Below are 21397 nucleotides of genomic sequence, written 5' to 3' on the forward strand. Positions count from 1 at the left end.
AAAAAAGAGAGAAAATAATAACTATTTTCAGTGTTCACAACTCGATCAATCTCTTTGCTGAAAAAACTGTTGACAGAATTGTTTTTATCTGAAGAAATCTGACGTCTGCCCACTGAGGTAATAACTGTACAGAAAATGAGATTTATTTTCTTATTGTTAATATTTATTAAGATTTAAAAAATTAAGAAACATGCTGAAAAAACCCCAAAAATCCATAAACTTTATCTACAGACTAATTATCAATATGGGGTAAAATAATGGCAAGTTTAAGGATTCTTGATATTTTTTAAAAATACTTTTATAATCCATGTTTTTAAAAGAAGGGGAAGAGAAGAATTAAAAATCATATTCCAAGGTCTAAAACCACAAGTTTCCAACTTTCACATTAGAATCAAATCATGAAATATTTGTTTCTGACACAAGTTTTTAGTTTTGTTGCTCTGTTTCCAGAGACATATGATTCCTTTAAACTTATCTTTGGATTACAAACGCTCAATACTTTGTTATTTATTTTAAAAAGTGAAACCCACATATAAGACAGATTAATTACACATTGAGGGAAAAATTTAAATGGTTTTTAACTTCTACCAGCAATCAGTAAAGGTGTGGAGTTAACTAAAAACACCTTTGAGGTTTTGTAATTGATTTTAAAAGTTGCAGAAACAGTTTTACGATCAACAGTTTTATTCCCAAAGCAAATTCTGAGGTCTGAAGTCGTATTTGATCAAATCAAACTTTACAAACTCAAGACCCAAAAATAAACTGAACCAAACCAAGCAGGGGTGAAAATGTGTGAACAGATGAAGCAATTCCAAGTGAAAAGGTTAAGAGGCGTGGTGTGATTAACACACATTAAAGTTGAGTTTTAAAGTAAGACTAAACTATAACAGTAAAAAAAAAGCCAGATTTGTGCAAACTTTAAGCCTTAAGTCATGAAAAATATCGACTGGCTTAGGAATAAATTGGTCTGGAGAAAAACAAAAGTCAAAGCAGGACCTGTTTTCTTATGACTGTTATAAGTTTAAAACAATAATATAGCAGAAAGTCATGATTAAAATTAAATTCCCAGCACCTGAGTGTCGGATTACTACAAGTTTTTCATTGTTCCCCTTAGAAATCCAAGTTTTAAATTTAAAAATAAAGAAAAAACCTAAAACAACAATTTATTCAAACAAAATTCTCCAATTTCAAAGATCTCTCTACTTCAAAAACATTTTTCTTTCTGTAGTTTAAGGTCTGACATTAATGATGCAGCTGGTCTTGATGTCTCTGAAAGCGGCGCAGTCAAAGTCAGCCAGTAGAGTCCTCTCCCCGCTCTTGTAGGGAACGATGCTTAATTTGACACACATTGTCTTGTTTGGCATCAGATCTTCAAGCCTGTAGGGGACACAAAAACACAAGAGTCAGGTTTCTCCTTAAAGCTTGTCCTCTTTTGAACACCTGTCCTGCAGGTAAACAAGAACACACATACTTGAATGTTTGCTCCCAATCAATAAGTCCAGTTCCAGAGAGAGTCAGAGTGCAACCTGTCAGCGTCTCGCTGATTGGATTTATGAAAGTCACTAAGATACTCAATATCTGATTCACTCTGGCTTCTTCAGACACCTGAAACCAAAAACAGAAAACGTTTTTATACAATAGAAGGAAGTAAATAAAATAAATGAGTTAAAAGGTTTTAAAAATTTTAGGCAGCCGTGTGTTAATTCTGGGTTAAAACGTTTGATTTTCATTCAGTGGGCAGAAAATCCAAAAATTTTACTCAAGTAAGCATAGAAATACTTCATACTAAAATGACTCAAGTAAAAGTAAGAAGTGCAAAGCAGCAAAAGTATTCCTGAAGGTACTTTTTTTTTTTACAAAATATTACTCAAATTACCCTCTATTTGTAGCTAGAGTTTAAAAAGCAACAGAATCTCACAGTGATGGAGATGGGAGGGTCTTTCAGCACAATACGGTCCGATGCCAGGTAGATCTCATCGCTCTGGAGGTCAGTGATCATGGCTGAAATGTTCATGGTCTGGCAGTCCACCATGTATTTACTGTAGGACAGGTACGGGATCTGAATGGGGAAGGTCAGGTCTGAAGGACACAAAACAATAAAAAATCTAATTTAAAGATTTCCACAGACTTCAGGGTGTTTTCACACCTGATAGTTACGTAAACTTGGTTCGATTAGAGACCAAAATTGCAACATTTGTTACATTTTCAGCTGTTGCGGTTTGATTCCACACTGCGCTGCGTCCAACAATCCAAACTAATTAAAAACTTATTCCCTTCCTCACCTGTGGGGGCGCTACACCAAGAACAACCGAAGGAAGCAACACAAAAACCTGAGTACAATATGAAAACAAAAACGGAGTAGCGTCTGACTTCAGCGACTCTAGGGTTTCTCTTTCATTTTTCGTAAAACACCAGAAGCCATTTCTCCTGCTAGCGCTAGGCTAGCACATTTGTTTTGGATGTATTTACCCAGAATGCCCTGCGCTGTAGCCCACTTCCTGCTTCTGAAGCGGTTTCCGGTCTGCTAGAACTTGAATCACAACGTAGTTCTTTTCAACCGAACCCAGACTGAGGTTTGTAGCCGTACATTTTTTAGCCCACATCAGAATCAGACTTTGTATTCAATCCTCCCCGAACGAGCCGGACTTATTATCTGACCAATTTCTATTAGAGCTTAATCACAGGGGACTAAATCACCTTTTCCAGGAAGTAGTTGTTTCTGGACGACCTCATTCTGGATGTTTCCTTTGGGTTGGCCGGTGTACGTCATGGCCTGGACGTTGATGTTGACAGACAGCGTCCTGGCAGCGCTGCCTTCACTTCTCAGCACCAGATCTATCTTCACATCCTGACCCTTCACTGGCGCGGACTCCTGCATTGGTTAAATTCAAAGTAAGAATTCAGATCAAGAACATTTGTTTATTGTTTATTTGGGGCCTGCCATGCAAAGCAATGGCAGGAACCTATTACTCTACACCCAACAAGGGTCTCTTTAATCTTTATTTTTCTTCCGTAACCGTTAATGCGGCTCATACCGCTGCGTGCACACCTACAAATGAGGTATCAAAACGTGCCGAAAATTCACGCCATTGGAGCTATTACTTCTGGTGGGATTTGGGGTTAACATGGCGACATAATTCGCAAAAAACTACGAAAAAAACCCATTATAAGTCAATGGGAAAAATCCTAAAAATACCCTATTTTTGAGGATTTTCTGTGTCGTCACGAATTCACGTAGAAATGCCATTCAAATTTCATTTTGTAGATACGTCTGTGATCTCTTCGAAAGTGAAGACGGCTCGTCGATACCAGTTACGGTTTGTCCACAATTTGTCTCTAAGCGACCCAAAGTTTCTCATTTTTCCTAAAATTAGAGTGCGCCTCAGACTGATTGCCCCTCTGCTAGAGTGAGAAATGAAGAGAATTTTTTACCCCAAAATAATTTTGAAATCGCCATCACGCCCACAAATATCGCACGATTGGTATCAAAATCGGTCCTGACATTGATATGCATGCCTGCTCCGGTAAAATGTTTTCGAAATTTATCTAGACCGTACGGTTTTCTGTCACGGTGCTTCAGAGCATAGTCATGCGACAGGATTTTCTGAGGCTCTCTGAGGCTGTCTCCCTTGTATTTGACTAAAATTTCAGATCTGGGCTTACAGTACGCCATGGTTGTTGCTTTTCTTCCTGCTTACACGTATCAGGACGCAGAATAGTGACGTTTGTCGAGTATCAATGACATTCAGGTTGGATGAATCCCACCAGGACGTTAGATCACCTTTGAATCGGATACACATCCGATCGGTCTGTGTCTTTCTAAGCAGTCATTCCTCCTGTTGCTTCTTATCATTAATGGGTGTTTATGTGTTCAGTTTTAAATTTTTCTTATAGAGAGACTGGTCCCTCTATTGTGAATTTCTTTCAATAATCAATTGACATTACAACGACTTAATAGCCTTATAATTATAATGGATGAATAAATGTTTGTTTTTAGTTTCACCAAGGGATTGTGCCTCTTCCTGAAAACCAACAAAGGCAGCAGAAAGTTTTCTGTGCATGGAGATTCAAATTAAAGTGGGCTTCATGCATAACACTCAGGGTGGCCATGGTGACAGGACGTCAGGCTCTTCAGGAGTTGAACCCCTCTGAGATCAAAAATCACAGGAAGGCTGAAGCGAACCGCTTTGGCTGTTTTTGTTTGAGCCACGATGTGACTGTTTGGAAGTTTACGCTTTCTTTAAAACTCTTTGACACTTGATGATAGACTTGATGTACTTTGATATTTAAATATTGATGTGAAAGCAGGTGAATGCTCGTGTTCTTGTTGGAGCTCTTTAACAAATTCTATTAAATCTAGCCATGAATGCTTATATGATTGCTTTTTCTCTAATAGATTGATTACAATAGCCTGTCATCAGCAATAGTTGATTCTGACTATCTGTAGTTTTATTGTCTTATTTGCCCAGTTTTCTCTGTCTTACTTTTCAGATACAAGATTGTTTTATTTCGGAGCTTACTCATTTTCTTTTCTTTCCTTTGCCATCCTCTTACGGTGTCTCTCAGTTTCAACCTCCACACTTGACTTATTCTTGTTTTTCTAACAGATTCTTAATCGGCAATTACTACAGCAACAAAAAAGGTTATGCACAGGAGTTGACAGAATTGTGTTGTCATGGGATGTGCTAAAGGCAAAACGCAGCATCCACTGAGTTTAATGATCCTGAGTGCCTCTGTTTAAAATCTGTCTCTAAATCACGCATGTACATGACACAGTTGGTTAAAGAGCTGCGAGTGTGATTTTGCCTACATGGATGCACACAAGCAGGCCGTCGATGATGGATGACCTCAAGTTTTGGATAAACCATATTTGCATCAGTCTGCTTTCCTAAAACGGCAAGGTTTCGTAGTCAAATTACTGAGTTTATTTATACAGAGCTGGTTTACAACAAGACATATCAAAACAAACATTTCTATTTCATATAGAAACAATTTTTTCAAATCAATCTAGCTGTAAAGACAGGTTATATACATTCCAATTCAATCCCAGTTGTATTACAATTAAGTTAGTTTGTAATGCCAGCTGGCTCAAATTTAATTGGTCAAGCAACGATTAAGTATGTCATAAGAAAAAAAAAATGATGGTATCACACTGTCAATTGTACATCATTCATTCTAAGGCACGTGCAAAGTATGTAACAGGATGTATTGCAAATGAGAAATAGCCTACATATAGATTTGATGGAAGTTGATGTTTCAGAAAACTTTTAACTTCACATTTGAATCTACCTTTAATGGGGCGTCAGATAAACCAACATGAGTAAAAGATAGGAAAAAGCAGGCAGCTCTTGGCTCATATGGCTCACAAAAAACATTGTACGTTAACATTATTGCTCTCTTAGTGAATGATGCAAATTTTATTAATTTACTTATTCATGTATTTATCTACTTATTATGTAGAAGACAGGAAGCAGAGTCACGATAAAACTTAAAGCAACAACTGTGAAACACTATGGGAAAAAAACTGTCAAACAGAAGAAGTTTTTGCCTGAATAGTCTGCATCTGTGTGTTTTTTTTAGAAAACGTTTCAGCATAGGTAATACAACTTGGTATAAGTTGGTATAGGTATAAAACTTGCTGCTGGTCCTCTCTGAAGTCTCAGCCCTCTTTGTTTGCTGGGATCAGAAGCTTTTTTCTGCTGTAGCTTCCTAATTCCTCAAAAAGCATGTGGTGATACATATATATGTTTTGCCTTCTTTGATTTTTGTTTCCATTCAATTTAAATAAAATGTCTCAAGATAATTGGGGCCTGCCCATAGCAATGCATAAGGAGAGCAGTGACTGACTTGCGAAGGGACAAGGGAGCACTGGGACCACCAGGGGGCGATGAGGGAGGACTGGGAGACACGACATAAAAATGAATGACAGGAGTTTGAACCTCCCGTAGTTCTAAGAGAGCAGTTGTTTGGATCCTGGCGGAGCTTTTTACCGTGTGCGGTTCTGGTGGGTCGTCGGTTTATGAGCTTCTTTGATGTTTGCCGAACTGGTCCATAAATTTATGCAAAACTGTAAGCTTGAATACAATAACTTAAACTTACTACCTGTCTCTTGGTGTTTTATTCACACTCGGCTCCTCAGCCGAACCTTTCTGACTGCCTATTACCATATTTGTAGTCAGGCGCCTAGCCTTAGTTAGCAATACATGTGACTTTATCCACAACAACATAGAAGCACAATTTATGCTGTTATGGGAAGATTCTTACTTGGCCTCACTAGAAGCTCAACAATTCAGAGTTTCTGATAAATCCTTTATTGTCACTAGCTAAATATCATATTCACTGTTCCAGGTAGGGGAAGCCATGCCTTGCTGCATTTTACCATGAAGTTAAGTTTTATATCCCGACCATCAAAGACAAAAAATAGATATTAAAACAATTGAAATCTGTATTGCTTTGAATGTACAGTTGGGAACCGAAGCCCCTTAGCTTTTTCTTTTTCTTGAACATGTTTATCTGTATTTGTTTTTTCTTGAGGCAGAACAAATGTTTCTCTCTGTCTTATACAGTGTTAATAAAGTTTTTTTTTTTTTAAAAACATCCCCCCTTCCCCCCCACACCCAACAGACTTCTTGTGGCTATGATGTTGAACTGTGATGTCACACATCCTGTTTGTGACATCACTGGTGACTGTCTTTGTATTCCCAGATTCCACAGAAAAATTCATTTGCAGTTTAAGGTTCGAACGAGAAAGAAACAATGGCGGAGAAAGATTTCACGTTACAAAAGTTAGAGATTCTCCAGAAGAACCAGATGAAGCTGAACAGTGAAAATGAGCAGCTTCAGAAAACAGTGGAGAGTCTGAAGAGGAAACTAGAGAGACTGAACAGGACCGATGACTCAACAAATTGGCATGTAGAGAATTGCAAACTCATAAGTTCGAATGGGTATTATAAAAAACAAATGATTAAAGTTAATTTGGAATTGGAGGAAGCGAGAACAACAATTGAAAGAATGCAAAATGATTATTGCAACATGCAACAATTAACAATTAAACTAGAACGGAAGCGGGCCATGGCAAAAAATGACGCGGAAAAATCTTTAAAAGAAAAGTCAGAAAAACTGCTGTGCCTTACTAGGGAGAACGAGGAATTGAATAAGCAGATCGTGGCTTTAAAAATCAAGATAGACAGAATGGAATCCAGGGTGGAAAAAACCAAGATTGAGCCACAAATTGATCAAACACAGGAGGAAGAAACACCAAAACCGAATATATTCCGGAGAGTTGGGCGTATTTTTGTTGACATATATAATTCGGGAACGCTGAGGTACTGGGTGCCACCCTGGATTTTTTAATAACTGAAAAAAATTTCAGGTAACTGGACGTAAGTATTGGGGGGTCACTGTGTTGTGAAAACTGGTATGAGGAGGTGGGATCATTCCAGACTAATGCAGACAACAGATCATGAAGGCCTGAGCAAGTGAATCTTGCATTTTGATTTTTTGATGATTATGGGACAAGATATTTTGAATTTACTTGTGATGATCATACACCATATATAAAACTGTAATTGAAGTAATAATCAAACAATGTGTTAGATACAGAGGCAAGGGAAAAAGGCAAGTCCGAACATGTCTGGACTTGCCCCAGAGCTGTGTCCCAATTAAGGATCTGAAACTAAGATGGTCACGAGGAAAGTAAGGGAGGGAAGCAGGGTATATGTGGGAATGGCTGGGACTTTCCGATGAGGTAGTTGCATGCTCAAGAGGTCACGTACGCCTTATAGAGGCATGGGTTGAAAGGGTATATAAGGCCAAGGGGACCAAGAAGAGAGGTCTGGCACCCTGGAGCCATGGGGAAGTTGAGACTTCGCACCGCCAGAAGGGACAAGACCCCTTGACCCTCAGCCCTGGTTCCTGATTTGGCTGCCTTACTCTGCCTCAACCCTAGGATCTCAAAGTTGCAGCAACAGACTTGGAGAAAAGACAAAGGTGACTGAGTGATGAAGATCTGACATGTTCGAAGGACAACAGCCAGGTCTGCTTTGCTTCTATTTCAAAGAGGATTTTGACTAGTCTGTAACAAGCGCACGTTGTACTTAGAGGGGGCGCTACCGTTAATAGGAGTGGTTATTGAGGTTGTGCAGGTGTGAAGGCTACTCAGCTGATTGCTTCTTAACTGGAAAAGGCCATAACTCTTGGACTGTAGGTAGTTAAAGGCTAGTTGAGTCTCCTTCGACACCAGCTTAGATAGATCATCTCTACTAGACTTGCTTCAGGGTAATACTCGAAGGCTTAGAGATTTTTTGGACCCGTTGGACGGAGAGCTGGTCAGTAGTCACTCCTTGGATGTTGTGAGGTTGAGGGCGGGGCTGACTATTGCGTAACGACAGCTGGTACCATAACGCTGTGGGGTTAGCGACAGCAGAGAGGAGAACTTGGGGGGTAGCTGGTACCAGGATGTTTGAGGATAGCGCCAGCAGAGAGGGGAGCTTGGGGGGTTGCTGGTACCAGGATGTTTGGGGATAGCGCCAGCAGAGAGGGGAGCTTGGGGGGTTGCTGGTACCAGGATGTTTGGGGATAGCGCCAGCAGAGAGGGGAGCTTGGGGGGTTGCTGGTACCAGGATGTTTGGGGATAGCGCCAGCAGAGAGGGGAGCTTGGGGGGTTGCTGGTACCAGGATGTTTGGGGATAGCGACAGCAGAGAGGGGAGCTTGGGGGGTTGCTGGTACCAGGATGTTTGGGGATAGCGACAGCAGAGAGGGGAGCTTGGGGGGTTGCTGGTACCAGGATGTTTGGGGATAGCGACAGCAGAGAGGGGAGCTTGGGGGGTTGCTGGTACCAGGATGTTTGGGGATAGCGCCAGCAGAGAGGGGAGCTTGGGGGGTTGCTGGTACCAGGATGTTTGGGGATAGCGACAGCAGAGAGGGGAACTATCATTGTTTCCTCAAGAAATGCTTTACAAATGTCACAGTTAAGACTTTTAAGACATGCATATTAAATGTGCAGCTATTCACATGAAGTATTTAAAATAAGTTATGCTTTATGACAGGGGTGTCCAAAGTCGGTCCTGGAGGGCCGGCAGCCTGCATATTTTAGTTCTCTCCCTGGTTTAACGCACCTGCCTCAAATGATGGCTCGTTAGAAGACCTAAAGGTTGTTGGTACCACCAGGGAGAGAACTAAAACGTGCAGGATGCCGGCCCTCCAGGACCGACTTTGGACACCACTGCTTTATGATATTTTCTTTGCAGAAAAGACAATAGAACAATAGTTAATTGAGAACTTTCTAAGCTCTTCTGGATGCAGATCAGAGCATGTTTACTTAGGGAATATTAGAGCAGTTTACCATATATTTATTTCTCTGTTTTCTTAATTAACTAAGTGGGAGGAGACATTAGAGAAGGAAAAGTGGAAAAGACAGAATTATTAAAGTAGAAGTTTAAAGTATACCGTTGTCTTTCTCATTCACCCAGATTCCTTAGATCAGGGGTCACCAATCTTTTAGAGACTGGGAGCTACTTCACGGGTCCAGAGTAACACGAAGGGCTACTTGTCTGATACAGACATAAATTGTCTTTATATATATATATATGATTACATGCTGCCTGATCATGTTAATGTTAGGGACTACTGACAGTAGTTATCAGTAATAATTTACCATGGCAGCTATGGTTAATTGCTATTATGTGATCAGAAGTTCTTAGTTCAGAGTTTTTTGAGTTTGATTCCCTTTTGGAGCTTTTCTGTGTGATTCTAAATTGCCCACAAGTGACTGAGAGTTTGGATTGTTGCAGCAGCAGCTGTACAGCTGGACGCACTGAGAGATTTTCCTTTAAATTAAAAAAAGAAAAGTTATTGTATTTCTATTATCCAACCTTGTTTACTAATAACAAAATTATGGAGAAGAAAAAGTTCTTTTGTGCCAAAACATCTTGTATGTAGCGCGCATCAGTGTGAGTCTGTGGGGGTCAAAGGGCACCCAAAGCCTAAATCTTATTGGTCAGTTTGCTTTTTCTGTGAGCTAAAAATGATGAGTGGAGTTTGAACCTCCCGTAGTTATAAGATTTCGCCAATCCTCCTCTTTCCGTGGATCTCACTGCTTCGCTTCAATGTCTTTATTATTTAGCATCGTTTGTGTAAAAAAAAAATAAAAAAAAAATAAAAGGGTGCGCTGCTTTAGTGGTTTAGTTTTGTGCCGATGTTTGCGCGTTGGAGAGGTGGTTGTGCTCCTGCAGGTCGGGTGCAGTGATAGTTTTGTACCTTCCAATCTGTCAGACATTTTTTTTCGACATCTGCTTGTGTCAGCCCGCAGGTGACCCGTCAGCTGTTCAGTTCGCAAAATCACAAAAAAGCTAATAAACCGACAACCCGCCAGAACCGCGCACTGTAAAAAGCTCAGGCAGAACCTGAGGTTCAAATGATGAGTGGTTCAAACTCCAGTCATCATTTTTAACTCACAGAAAAAGAAAACTGACCTATAAGATTTAGGCTTCGGCGTTCCCCACCTCACCAACTTAAAACTCTGAACTAAGAACGTCTGACCACAATATAGCAATTAACCATAGCTGTCCTTACTGATGACTATTGTGCATAGTCCCTAACATTAATATGATCAGGCAGCATGTAATTATATTTACTTAAATGAATTTTTGTTGTAAAGAAAATTTATGTCTGTATCAAACAAGTAGCCCTTCGTGTTACTCTGAACCTGTGAAGTAGCTCCCAGTCTCTAAAAGGTTGGTGACCCCTGGTCTAAAAATAGCCAGACTTACCATGATTTTATGTAAAAAGAAATCAACTGTTAAGTACTTTTTTTTTTTTTTTTAAATGGTTTCCACTAGTATTTTAACCATTTTCTTTCTTTCCAACAAGAATCCAAACAAGTGTTTGTAGTTGGAAGTTCTCTTTTCCATGACATCATCTTCATTCCAAATTTCTAAAATCTTCAACATTTCAAGGTTAGAAAATTTGTATCCCTAACCTTCTTGAAAACAAGAAGGTTAAAACAAGAATGTCTTGCATGGCAAGCACCTATTGTTCCACACCTAATAAAACTTCTCTTTATTGGGGCCTAATATTAGCCTGCATTATCTTGTTATTTCAGGTTAAGGCACTGGCTTGCGCAGATAGTGCCTATCTATTAGCTTTAGCCTTTAACCTAATGCTAATAGATAGGACTACAAAAACGCCATATCTCTAGTTCTAACTAACACTGAATTAAAACAGAGGGCTGAGCTGCCATTTAGAACTACTGGCTGTTTTGCCAGTAAATAACTCATTTAACCTAAACAACAATTCTATATGAAGCTTACTGAAAATTTCAAGATAAAAGCCTCAATATCCCTCTGAGGATAGTCACAGATTGACTTCAATGCATTTCTGAAAAATTTCTGAGCTCAGCACACACCATCTTTCTCTCATCGCTGTTATTACTGTGAGTGAGGTAGAGAATATGAATCGTGGTACTATTGGAGACGACAAATAGCCCTTTCAGATGCTTCAAACGGTTTTCAAGTACGTATCACGGTTCCCGAACGGGAAGGAGTTGTTAGGACTGCTTTTTTCAGTCAAACTGGCTGGCTCAAAGAAATGGAATTCTGTCAGCCCTGAGTGTCTGACAGACAAGCTTCATTACCATAGCAACAGAACAAAGAACAGGACAGAGCAGCTGATTAGGACTACAAAAACGCATCACTGTAGTTCTAACTATGGCAGAACATGCAGGTTAGAACTACGACATGGCAGAACTGTCAGTTACTACAGAGGAGGACTGAGCTGGCCTTTAGAACTACTTGTGTTTTGGGCATTTTATAGCTGATTTTACCCAACCATTGTTACACATGGGATTAGTGTGGCCATTTTAAATTAATCTTAATAAAAATGTCAAAATAAAAGCCTTGACAGTTTTTACATCAGGTAATTGCTCTTTCGGGCATTATATAACTGATTTCACCCAATCGCTGTTACTCATGGGATTAGTTTGGACATTTAAAATGAAGCTTACTGAACATTTCAAAATAAAAGCCTGAATATTTTATTTTCAGGCTTTGATCAGTTACTAAGATCTTTCTCTGAAAGATCTGAGAAAGATCTCAGATCTTTCAGAAAAACAAACTACTTCAAACTACTGGAATTCTGTCTCTTCCTGTCTGCTTCATCACGCGACAGCTGAGCTGCTCTTTAGAACTACAATGACTCAAGGTTAGGACTACAACATGGCAGAACTGTCAGTTACTACAGAGGAGGACTGTGCTGGCCTTTAGAACTACTTGTGTTTTGGGCATTTTATAATTGATTTTACCCAACCATTGTTACACATGGGATTAGTGTGGCCATTTAAAATGAAGCTTATTAAACATTTCAAAATAAAAGCCTTGACAGTTTTTACATCAGGTAATTGCTCTTTTGGGCATTATAGAAACGATTTAACCCAATCACTGTTACTCATGGGATTAGTTTGGACATTTAAAATGAAGTATACTTAAAATTTCAAAATAAAAGCCTTAATACTCCCCTCTGGTTAGTGCACGGCCGTAGGCGGTGCAATAATTTTAGCCTGTATTATCTTTCTCTCTTAGGTTAGTGCGCTGCCTTTCATAGCAAGGCAGTACATTAACATTAGCACAAACATTAGCATTTCACTGCCCTCCACTAGTGCACCGCCATAGGTGATGCAATAATATTACCTTGCATTATCTTTTTCTCTCAGGTCAGGTCACTGTCTTGCGCAGTAGCTAATCTTAGCATTGATGCTAATTTTTAGCATCCGAACACTGGGTCCAAACCGACAGGCACACTTTGGCAGGCCCCGGTTAAATTTCTTCAGGAATTTTCTAGTTCTGGGTTTTACTCTCAGAAAAATACAGTCAGTTCGTAAATTCATCCCATTTGTTACCCAGACATCACAATTTGTCCATTTCATTGTTTTCTGATGTTTTCCCCATTTATTTTAGTTTTGATCCACATTTTATACCAGATGATTCCTATCAGATGTTGCTGGTGAAAACAACCTTAAGTGACACTATGGAACTAAATTAGGGCCATAAAGTTTGTTCAAAAGAAAAAAATATTTGAACCTAAAAAAAAAAGTTTAAAACTGAAGAAAAAACCTGTGAAAGTGAAAAATATGTTCAAAAATACTTTTCAAATTTAAGATTTTTTATTTTCCAGTTTCAATTTATTTTTCTTTTGAACAAATTTTATGGCCCCAATTTAGCTCCATAACCTTCTGTGGGAGTCACCTGACCACATTGGACAAAAAATAAACTTTCTGTAGTATATTGTGGAATATAAAATAATATGTTTAGACTTTTCTTTACATCTTTGTAAAATATATGGTAATTTTATTAATGTACATTGCTGTAACTGCATCATGAAGCAAAGTCAGATTTAATTGAAACTGGAACTAAAACACTGAACAGTAAACATGCTAACAGAGGCTAATGACATACCTCTTTAAATTTAACAACCAGCTGCGGAGTTGGGTGGCCATTCTCTGTGTTTGTGGTGTCGTTTATGACCAGTGGTTCAGGTTTGACAGCCATTGGACACACTGCAATTCTTGAATCACTGTCCAGTTTGTTCAGGGCGTATTTGAAAATGTCCCTTTCCCGCACCGATCCTGTAATCAGAGAGCAAACACAATGGAGTCATATCATTTAACATTTACCAACAAAAGAAAGTATTCTAGTTCATCGTCTTTGAATAAAGTATATTTACTCACGTCTGCACAGTTGAAACTGCAGTATAATTAGTACTTTGTTCTGAGTTTTTGTACTTATGAATCAAAATTATGATGCTGCTATATATATATCTATATGTATACTTCTACACTACCACACCATTTTTCAAAATGGCTGCTCAAAAAGTATGTTTGTGAGTAAGAGGATCCTTGGCAGAAATAATACTTTTCACAACTTGTATTAAGCTTGACAAAAATTTTGATCACAGACTAAGTAATAAAAACCTCTAATAAATGCACTTAAAATGAAAAACAACTAGAACTCAAATATGTGGAACTTTAAAGTAAAATCCAGAGAAATAATGAGAGTTTATTGGTGCTGGAAAAATGTAAAATAACATGTTGAACAAATTGATTCACAAAAAGGAGGAAGTGCATTCTGAGAGGTAGTTTTTGCCCTGTTTCTCCAAGTGTAACAGCATTTAGTTTGTATCATTCAATGGCATTTTAAATATTTACATATATTTTGTTATCATGCTAGCTTGGTGCTCTTGGAGGCCCCCTGGTGGTGTGGGGGTCCTGCGCAAACGCTTAAATGTAGCTGTTGGTGAACTAAAACAACATGGCGAATAAAAAGCTCCACAGTAATGCAGTGAAAGGATTGTGCCTGGTGTGTCTGTCTGTTCACCTTCTGTGTGTTTGTAGGCACTCGTGATGTCCATCCGCTGGTTGGAGCCAACAGCCTTCGTGGAGATGTGCTGTCCAACACTCCTGGTGTCAGACTTCATCTGCACCTTGGATCCATCTCTTTTGATCTGGAATCACAGGAAAACATCCCTGTAAAACACAAGTCTTCTTGAAGGTCAGCAGTTTGATGTCAGATAAATGTGTTTCTGTAAATGTGTCTTGTAGAAATGTAACAGTAAAGTTTCATGACAGGATGAAGACTACTGTACAGACACATTGCAAAGTGACATCAAGATCCTGACCCCCTGCTCCCTGCTGGAGGGCAAGAAATGTTTTTTTTGCTGTCAAGTTGTCAACATAACCCAGTAAATTCTAAATGTAGGAGTGATATATAAAACAAAAAAGGATGCTGTGCTTTACTACTAATTGTCAACAATATGACAACTAGATAAGGTCAGGAAAAAGTTTTACTTAAAAAAGTGGGATTGAGAGGGAAGTAGGTCAGCTATGCTAGCTTGACTTTGACAACCGTAACATGTAGATGTGCTGTGAAATTTGGTGTTTCGGTTGAAAAAGTAAAAGGTGATACACACCAACTCTGACACATCATCAGCTGAGCAGGTGTTTAAATTAGCTAAAGTGACAGATTAGCTAATCTACCACAGAAATCACTTATTCCAAAAATTAAAATCAAGCCGGAAAATATAAATCTGTACGGACTGTTTGTTGTGTTGAAAATGTCTGAGTGTTCGTTTGTTTTTTTTGGTGTTGAATCCTGATACATTTGTAGTGTTGTTCTCAGCCAGTTGCTGTGGCAACAAGCAACGAGCGAGTAGCAAAACTGACACAAAGAGCAAGAAAATAGAAGAATACGAGCAGTTCAACAGTTTGTTGTCATTATTTTTCCCTTTGCTGCGCCGCATCGCACTAAATTAATAATACTTACATCTCCAGGTTTCTTAATGTTGCAGTCTTTTTGCCCTCAAGCCTTGTGCACAATTTTCAGATTTAAGCAATGCATCATGTCTATAAATTCAATCCAGTTACGTAAATACATGCTTCTCCTTTTCTTTTTAATTTTTATCCCTAAATGTGGGTCTGATCATGTAAATGCTCTGCCTACTGACCAGCCAGGTAACACGGTCAGCGTTGACCTCAGCGAAGACAAATGGCACATCATATCTCAGGTCAACGTCCCCGTTCAAGATGGCCGCTACTGGAGCCGGACCACAGCAAAACACACCTGCAAGACAAATGACAGTTTTACATCCCGGTGTTACACCACATTCTGTGACCACCGGGTGTTATGACCATCAGAGGCACTGGAAAAATAAAGAATAAAAAACACACTGTGTAGTAAAATCCTAAACTCTGTTGCTCAAATATTTCATATTTTTCTAACAGTGTGGTGACAATATTTGACATTTCCAGAATAGTCATGAGTGGTGAAATGTTACTTTTTATTTGTTTTTCTTTATTTTTCCTTCTGCGTCTGATTTTTATCAATTTTAACAGCACTTTTACTTTAAGCTTTACTTTGAATAGAGATAGATTGAGATAAATAAAAATCGAATAAATTCTGGAAATACAACTCCAGGTTTAAAAACCACGGTTCGGTACCTTCACTCTTTTCCTGCGGCGTTCCATCCAGAACCTGCCAGCCGTCATATCGGCCATCCTCTGCCAGATCCGGTCGTCTCATCCACCCCTCTACCCACACGTGGAAGTTCCTTTGAATTAAACCCAACAGCGAAATGCATTAGTGTCCTGCTGGTTTGAAACACCGCCATCTTCTCTCCAACTCCTGTTAAATAACATCGTTCTTTAGATTCCTCAAAAATACAAGGCAGACATGCGTGACTAGACACAAACGTTGATGAATACACTAAATATGGCTCTTGGTTGGTTTTATCAATACAATAACTGTTGCAAATGAATAATTTTAAGCTGTTTTACATTTTACTGCAGAAAATAATATTTCTGATGGTGCAATGAGTGAAAGAATGAATCTATTGTCATTGTACAAGTCAGCAAAACTGAAACTGTGAAATTAATATTTCTGACAGTTAATCACACAGTGTCTTTTGCTTCCTGTGCTTTGAAGATTAAATCTAAGGATAATGTGCATCTCAGAAGGAGAAATTAGTGTATTTTACCAGACGCTGTCATTGGACGGTTTCGGTCTGACACCAGATTCTCCGTAGTAGGTGTCGATGGTCAAGTTTGCATCGGAGTCGTGAGCGGACTCGAAGTTAGTCACAACACGGCAGGGGATTCCCAACAGGCGCATCACTGGAACCAAATAAAGCACAATTTGGGTTAATTATCATATAAACTCTTTAGAGTAATAGTTCTCCTTACAGCTTATTTTAGCACTTTAACATCATCATCTTTGTAAACCTAAAATAAAATCTGTTACCTGACAAATTAAACATTCATCTGTTTGCTTGATATTTAACATATCATGTGGTAAAGGCAGAAGGAAGAAAGAAAAGGCCAAATATGTTTCTCTTGAAAACATAAAATAAAAAATAACTCATAATAGCCATACATTTGTTAAAATGTCTGTTTTTGCTCATCATGATGCTGGGAAATGAGAAACATCGTCCACCAACATCACCTCCCTGCTGTCTCTTGAACACATAACTTTAAAACCAGATTTTTATTTCTTTTTTATTTCAAACAGGTTTTTAAAAACACAAAGGAAACCAGTAGAACAAGTGAAAACATGTGCATACATACCCAAGAACAAAGTAATTAGCTTACTACTACTTTTCTGTTTGAACAATAAAAACACTGAGTGTTCAACGTTTTAAAGGAAGATCTGGATGACCTCACCTGAACACATGACGCCGGCGAACACCCAGCACTGCCCGTAGTTCACAGCTTTGCAGAAGGAGGCGTACCACTGCTTCAGGATGGCGTAGCTGCCGCTCCAGTGGGTTGGTGGGAAGCCATATTTAAAATCGCCTGACCAGTTTCCCCGCAGAACGCCATCGTTGATTTCTTCTTTGTTAACCTGAAGGGAAAAATAAAAAATAAAGAGCAAAGTTAATATTTTGAGAAGGCGGAGCTCATTTATGTGTTTCCACCTTAATTAGTTTAGACGTTTTTAGTTATTTTAATATTCTAAATGGCAAAACATAGATTTTATTTTAATTTTTTTATCATAAACAAACACTACATTAAATGTGGCCATTATGTTGAGTTCTGTCGATTTACTTTTTCTTAGAACCAAAATCTGTAATTAAATTTTATATTTGAAATTGTTTAGATCACTTTGGTAACTTTTAGACCTTCCCATTAATTTAAAAGATTAAAAACACACCGGGGGTCGTGACTTTTTCACCACTTTTTTAACTTGTAGCATCAGATTACACTAAGTTGTATGAGATGTTAAGTTATTGTTTTTGTCCATATTTTTGCAAGAAATAATCAACATATAATCAAGTTGAAAGTGCATTCAAGAAACACAGTATGTGTTGTCACCCAGGGCCATTTTTGTAAAATTCTGGTGTTAGAACTTATAATGCAGTGATATTAAATTATATTCTGTTATTTCCCCAGAATATAAATCACTCATGATGAAAACAGTTATGATTAGCTGATTATATTTGCTAATATGTCTACTATAAAACATGTGCAACTGTTTGGATTTAGATAGTGCATGAAGATATGTAAAACAATAACCACATATTAATTTTATTTAAAAGAAAATTCCAAACAAAGAATAAAATGTGCGTCTAACAAAATCACATTATATAGTTCTGGAGTTCTGATAACAAAAGGAATGTAAATAAATCATATGAAGCCTGACAGTAATCCCACATTCACCAATATATTGTGGCTAAAATCTATCTATAAACAAAAGTGAATGTGTTCTTAATTTACACTAAATTTAATATGGAATATATAAAGCAGTTCCTACCATATTGGTAATGACACGGCTGACATAGATGGGGTTACAGCGAGCAGAAACGTCGTCAGCCGGGTCCCGCTTGTGTTTCCTGCTGAGGTCGAGTAACTTCAGGCATATCTTCACCATGTCCTCTTCAAACTGAAAGAAAAGAAAAAATATTCATAAACAGCATCTTATCCATCTTTCAGAATTAAAAGTAAAAATGAAAATATTTGCACCAATTCAAATTCTTGAGTGTATTAAACTAATATAAAATTTATTCTAGGACACACACTTTTCTTTTTTTAAGAGAAAACAAACAGTTTTAGTGTTTTTTCAAAGTAATAGTGCATCAAGTATTCCTCATGTTTCTATTTTCGGTGTCTTCTACCTGTCCAAAGTCCCAGGAAAGTCCATTAATGTATTGAACCTGTGTAGATTATTCCATGTTGGTTCATAACGTATTCTTGTCTCTCTGCCTCGTTAGGCAGAAACACCCAGTCATCTACACAAAGAGAAAATTATATAGATCAAGCTTCCATAAACATGAAGGATTTTGTTTAAGTGGGGTCCTGTGTGGTTGCTATGCACAGTCAGTGTCTTATCAATGATTAAAATACGTAAAAATTGTCCACCATTTTGATAGGAAACAACACAAAAGAAAATTAGCAATCACTTTGGCATTTTTTGATTAATAAACAGAAAATGTCCTACCAGAACACCAAGGGTTGAAGAGCACAAAGAGTTGTGCTAACTCATTTTCTTCAGCTTTAAGTCCTGCAGAAAGTTTGTACTCCCCTACCGGAGCGTCAGCGGGCGGCGTTATCGTTAGAGCCAGCGCTCCTGTTTCAGGAAGTCTGTTTTTCTGAAGCTCTGCTCTCCAGACTGCTTTAGCACATGAAGAACGTTTCACTTTGTCTGGAAAACCAAAGGATGACATTGTTCCTTGCTCCTGAGATGGATGTTTCCCTGCAAAATAAAAAACTATTAACGTTGTACTTATTAACGCTAATATGTGAGAATATTTTCTTTTCTATTGTTAAGGTGAGCAACACCTTTGACAACTTAACAGTCAAATAAATTATTTATTTTAAACAGAGAATTGGTAAAAAACAAAACAAACAAACAAAAAAAACATTTCAAATAAACAATAAAAAAACAAACCAGTCACAACTTTCATGGTGAGTTGATCAACGTCAGGGTTGAAAGGTTTTGTCATTTGAAGGGTTATGCTGAACGGCTGGCCTCTCCTCACAATCAGCTGGTTCACTGAGATGGAGCTGGTGTGGTGGGCCTTGTTGTTGGTCTCACAGTGGAGGTCCGCTTCCTGAAAAGCTGAAGGAAAATGGAAATGTAAAAAAAAATGTAATTTCACTGATTAAAAAGGATTATCAAGTGTTAAAATCTGATGTAAACCTTTATGAAAGTATTTCATTAGAAATGTATTTTCAACCTGGTGCTGCAAGAAAACAATTTCCTTCACAGGAATAATAGAATTGCATATTTTGCAGATTACAGACAGATACAGTTCCCTCAAGGAATGTTGTTATTGCCTTTTAGGCAATAAAATGTTTATTTTCTTACATAAAAAAGGAATTCCATTACTTGTTTATTTGCATCTTTTTACTGCATTTATTAATTTAAAAAATTTTAAATGGGCAGAATATGCCAGTTTCACTGATAGTTTGATTGATAGCTAATAAAATCAGAGTTTGAGCCTCAGTCTAAAACTTATTAAAGCTTTTCACTTAACTGAATGCAATAATAACAGCCTAATTTCTATAAACATTGATGTGTTTTATACTGTACCTGAATATCGATGATTTGTGAACCGGTTTTTGGGCAAGCTGCACCCATTAATGACGCTGCACCCATTAATGGCGCTGCACCCATTAATGGTTCTGGACCCATTAATGGTGCTGCCCCCATTAATGGTTCTGGACCCATTAATGGTTCGGGACCCATTAATGGTTCTGGACCCATTAATGGTTCTGGACCCATTAATGGTTCTGGACCCATTAATGGTGCTGCCCCCATTAATGGTTCTGGACTCATTAATGGTGCTGAACCCATTGGACCAGCGGAAGCCGTTGGTGTCTCTGAAGCCGTCTGAGCTGCTGAAGTCGTTGCAGTAGAACATCGTTGTCTCCCTGCTCAGCTTTTCCACTTGAGACGATGAAACGGTTGAAAGCTTTCAGTCTGGAGCTGAACTGGGAGCCGACTCTCCACTGGCTGCTTTTCTAGGCTGTCGTCACACCCAATATTTCCCGAATGGGAGGAATCTATGCTGGGAACAACATTTTTAATTCCAAAGAAAGTGCATTCTTTCATGAGTAACAGATTTTACAAGTGATGAAGTTTTCTGTAAGGGTGTGACTCAAAGTTGCAAAACACTTTCAACATAAATTTTGTAATTGTACTATATAGTTTTCAAATGTGAAATTTTTTTTTAAGCTTAAAGGTAATTATTGTTTCAGCAATTTTTAAAAATATTCAATAATATTTTTCCGATTTTTTTAAATGTGACAAAAGAGCAATTTATATAAAACATTTTAAATAAGGGTTCACATTTATCTAAGACTGTAATTTAATAATAAAAAATATATACTTCTATAGTTTTTTAAACTTCATCTTGATTTAAGGAACGTGACAGATCTCCTCTCAGGAACAGATAAAAAGAAAAAAGCAGTTTTAGGGACCACTATGGTAGAAAACCTTTTATTGGTCAAAAATTCTTTGCAGTTTATGTTGAACTGATAAGTTTATAAATGTTTTGGATCAAAATGGAGCGATTGGATCAACTGCACATGATATTTGTTGGATTCAATGGAAAACAAGACTGTATGCTGTTAGAAGAAACATCAAAAAACGACATAATATGATGTGAAAGACGTTTTAACTGTAGTTCTTGGTTGTGACATTTGCGTGTCTTCTGTAAAGGAATCTATAGAGATAACAAATGTTTTGTTTCCACTGATGGTTATCAGTGTCTGGGTCAGAATGTCATCAGTGGTTTTATGGGCTCCAGTGAAATGATCTCAGCCTGGGTGGAAGCTCCAGGGCTAAAAACCCGAGTTACAACACAACCAGCACAAAGTGTGGCAACATATCGGAAGTTAATTATTTGATCTGT

The 21397-nt window shown here is 38.1% G+C and overlaps 1 protein-coding gene and 1 long non-coding RNA gene across 2 annotated transcripts; one reads left to right on the forward strand and one right to left on the reverse strand.

The window, feature by feature from the left end:
- Nucleotides 1–108: 108 nt before the first annotated feature.
- LOC102217708 (protein-glutamine gamma-glutamyltransferase E-like) lies at nucleotides 109–20706 on the reverse strand. The gene is given in 16 exon segments (XM_014473143.2): nucleotides 109–1377; nucleotides 1472–1605; nucleotides 1919–2079; nucleotides 2698–2872; nucleotides 13450–13619; nucleotides 14368–14494; nucleotides 15494–15609; nucleotides 15987–16096; nucleotides 16523–16658; nucleotides 17205–17385; nucleotides 18295–18423; nucleotides 18656–18689; nucleotides 18691–18769; nucleotides 18979–19233; nucleotides 19429–19599; nucleotides 20074–20706. Coding segments are annotated over 16 exon segments (2457 nt in total). The 5' UTR covers nucleotides 20405–20706; the 3' UTR covers nucleotides 109–1229.
- LOC111605923 lies at nucleotides 7565–14768 on the forward strand. The gene is made up of 3 exons (XR_002751905.1): nucleotides 7565–8035; nucleotides 14385–14541; nucleotides 14619–14768. It is a non-coding gene; the product is annotated as an uncharacterized LOC111605923 (long non-coding RNA).
- Nucleotides 20707–21397: the final 691 nt, after the last annotated feature.

Source organism: Xiphophorus maculatus, chromosome 20 (genome assembly GCF_002775205.1).
Source record: "Xiphophorus maculatus strain JP 163 A chromosome 20, X_maculatus-5.0-male, whole genome shotgun sequence".
In the NCBI taxonomy this organism is placed as follows: domain Eukaryota; kingdom Metazoa; phylum Chordata; class Actinopteri; order Cyprinodontiformes; family Poeciliidae; genus Xiphophorus; species Xiphophorus maculatus.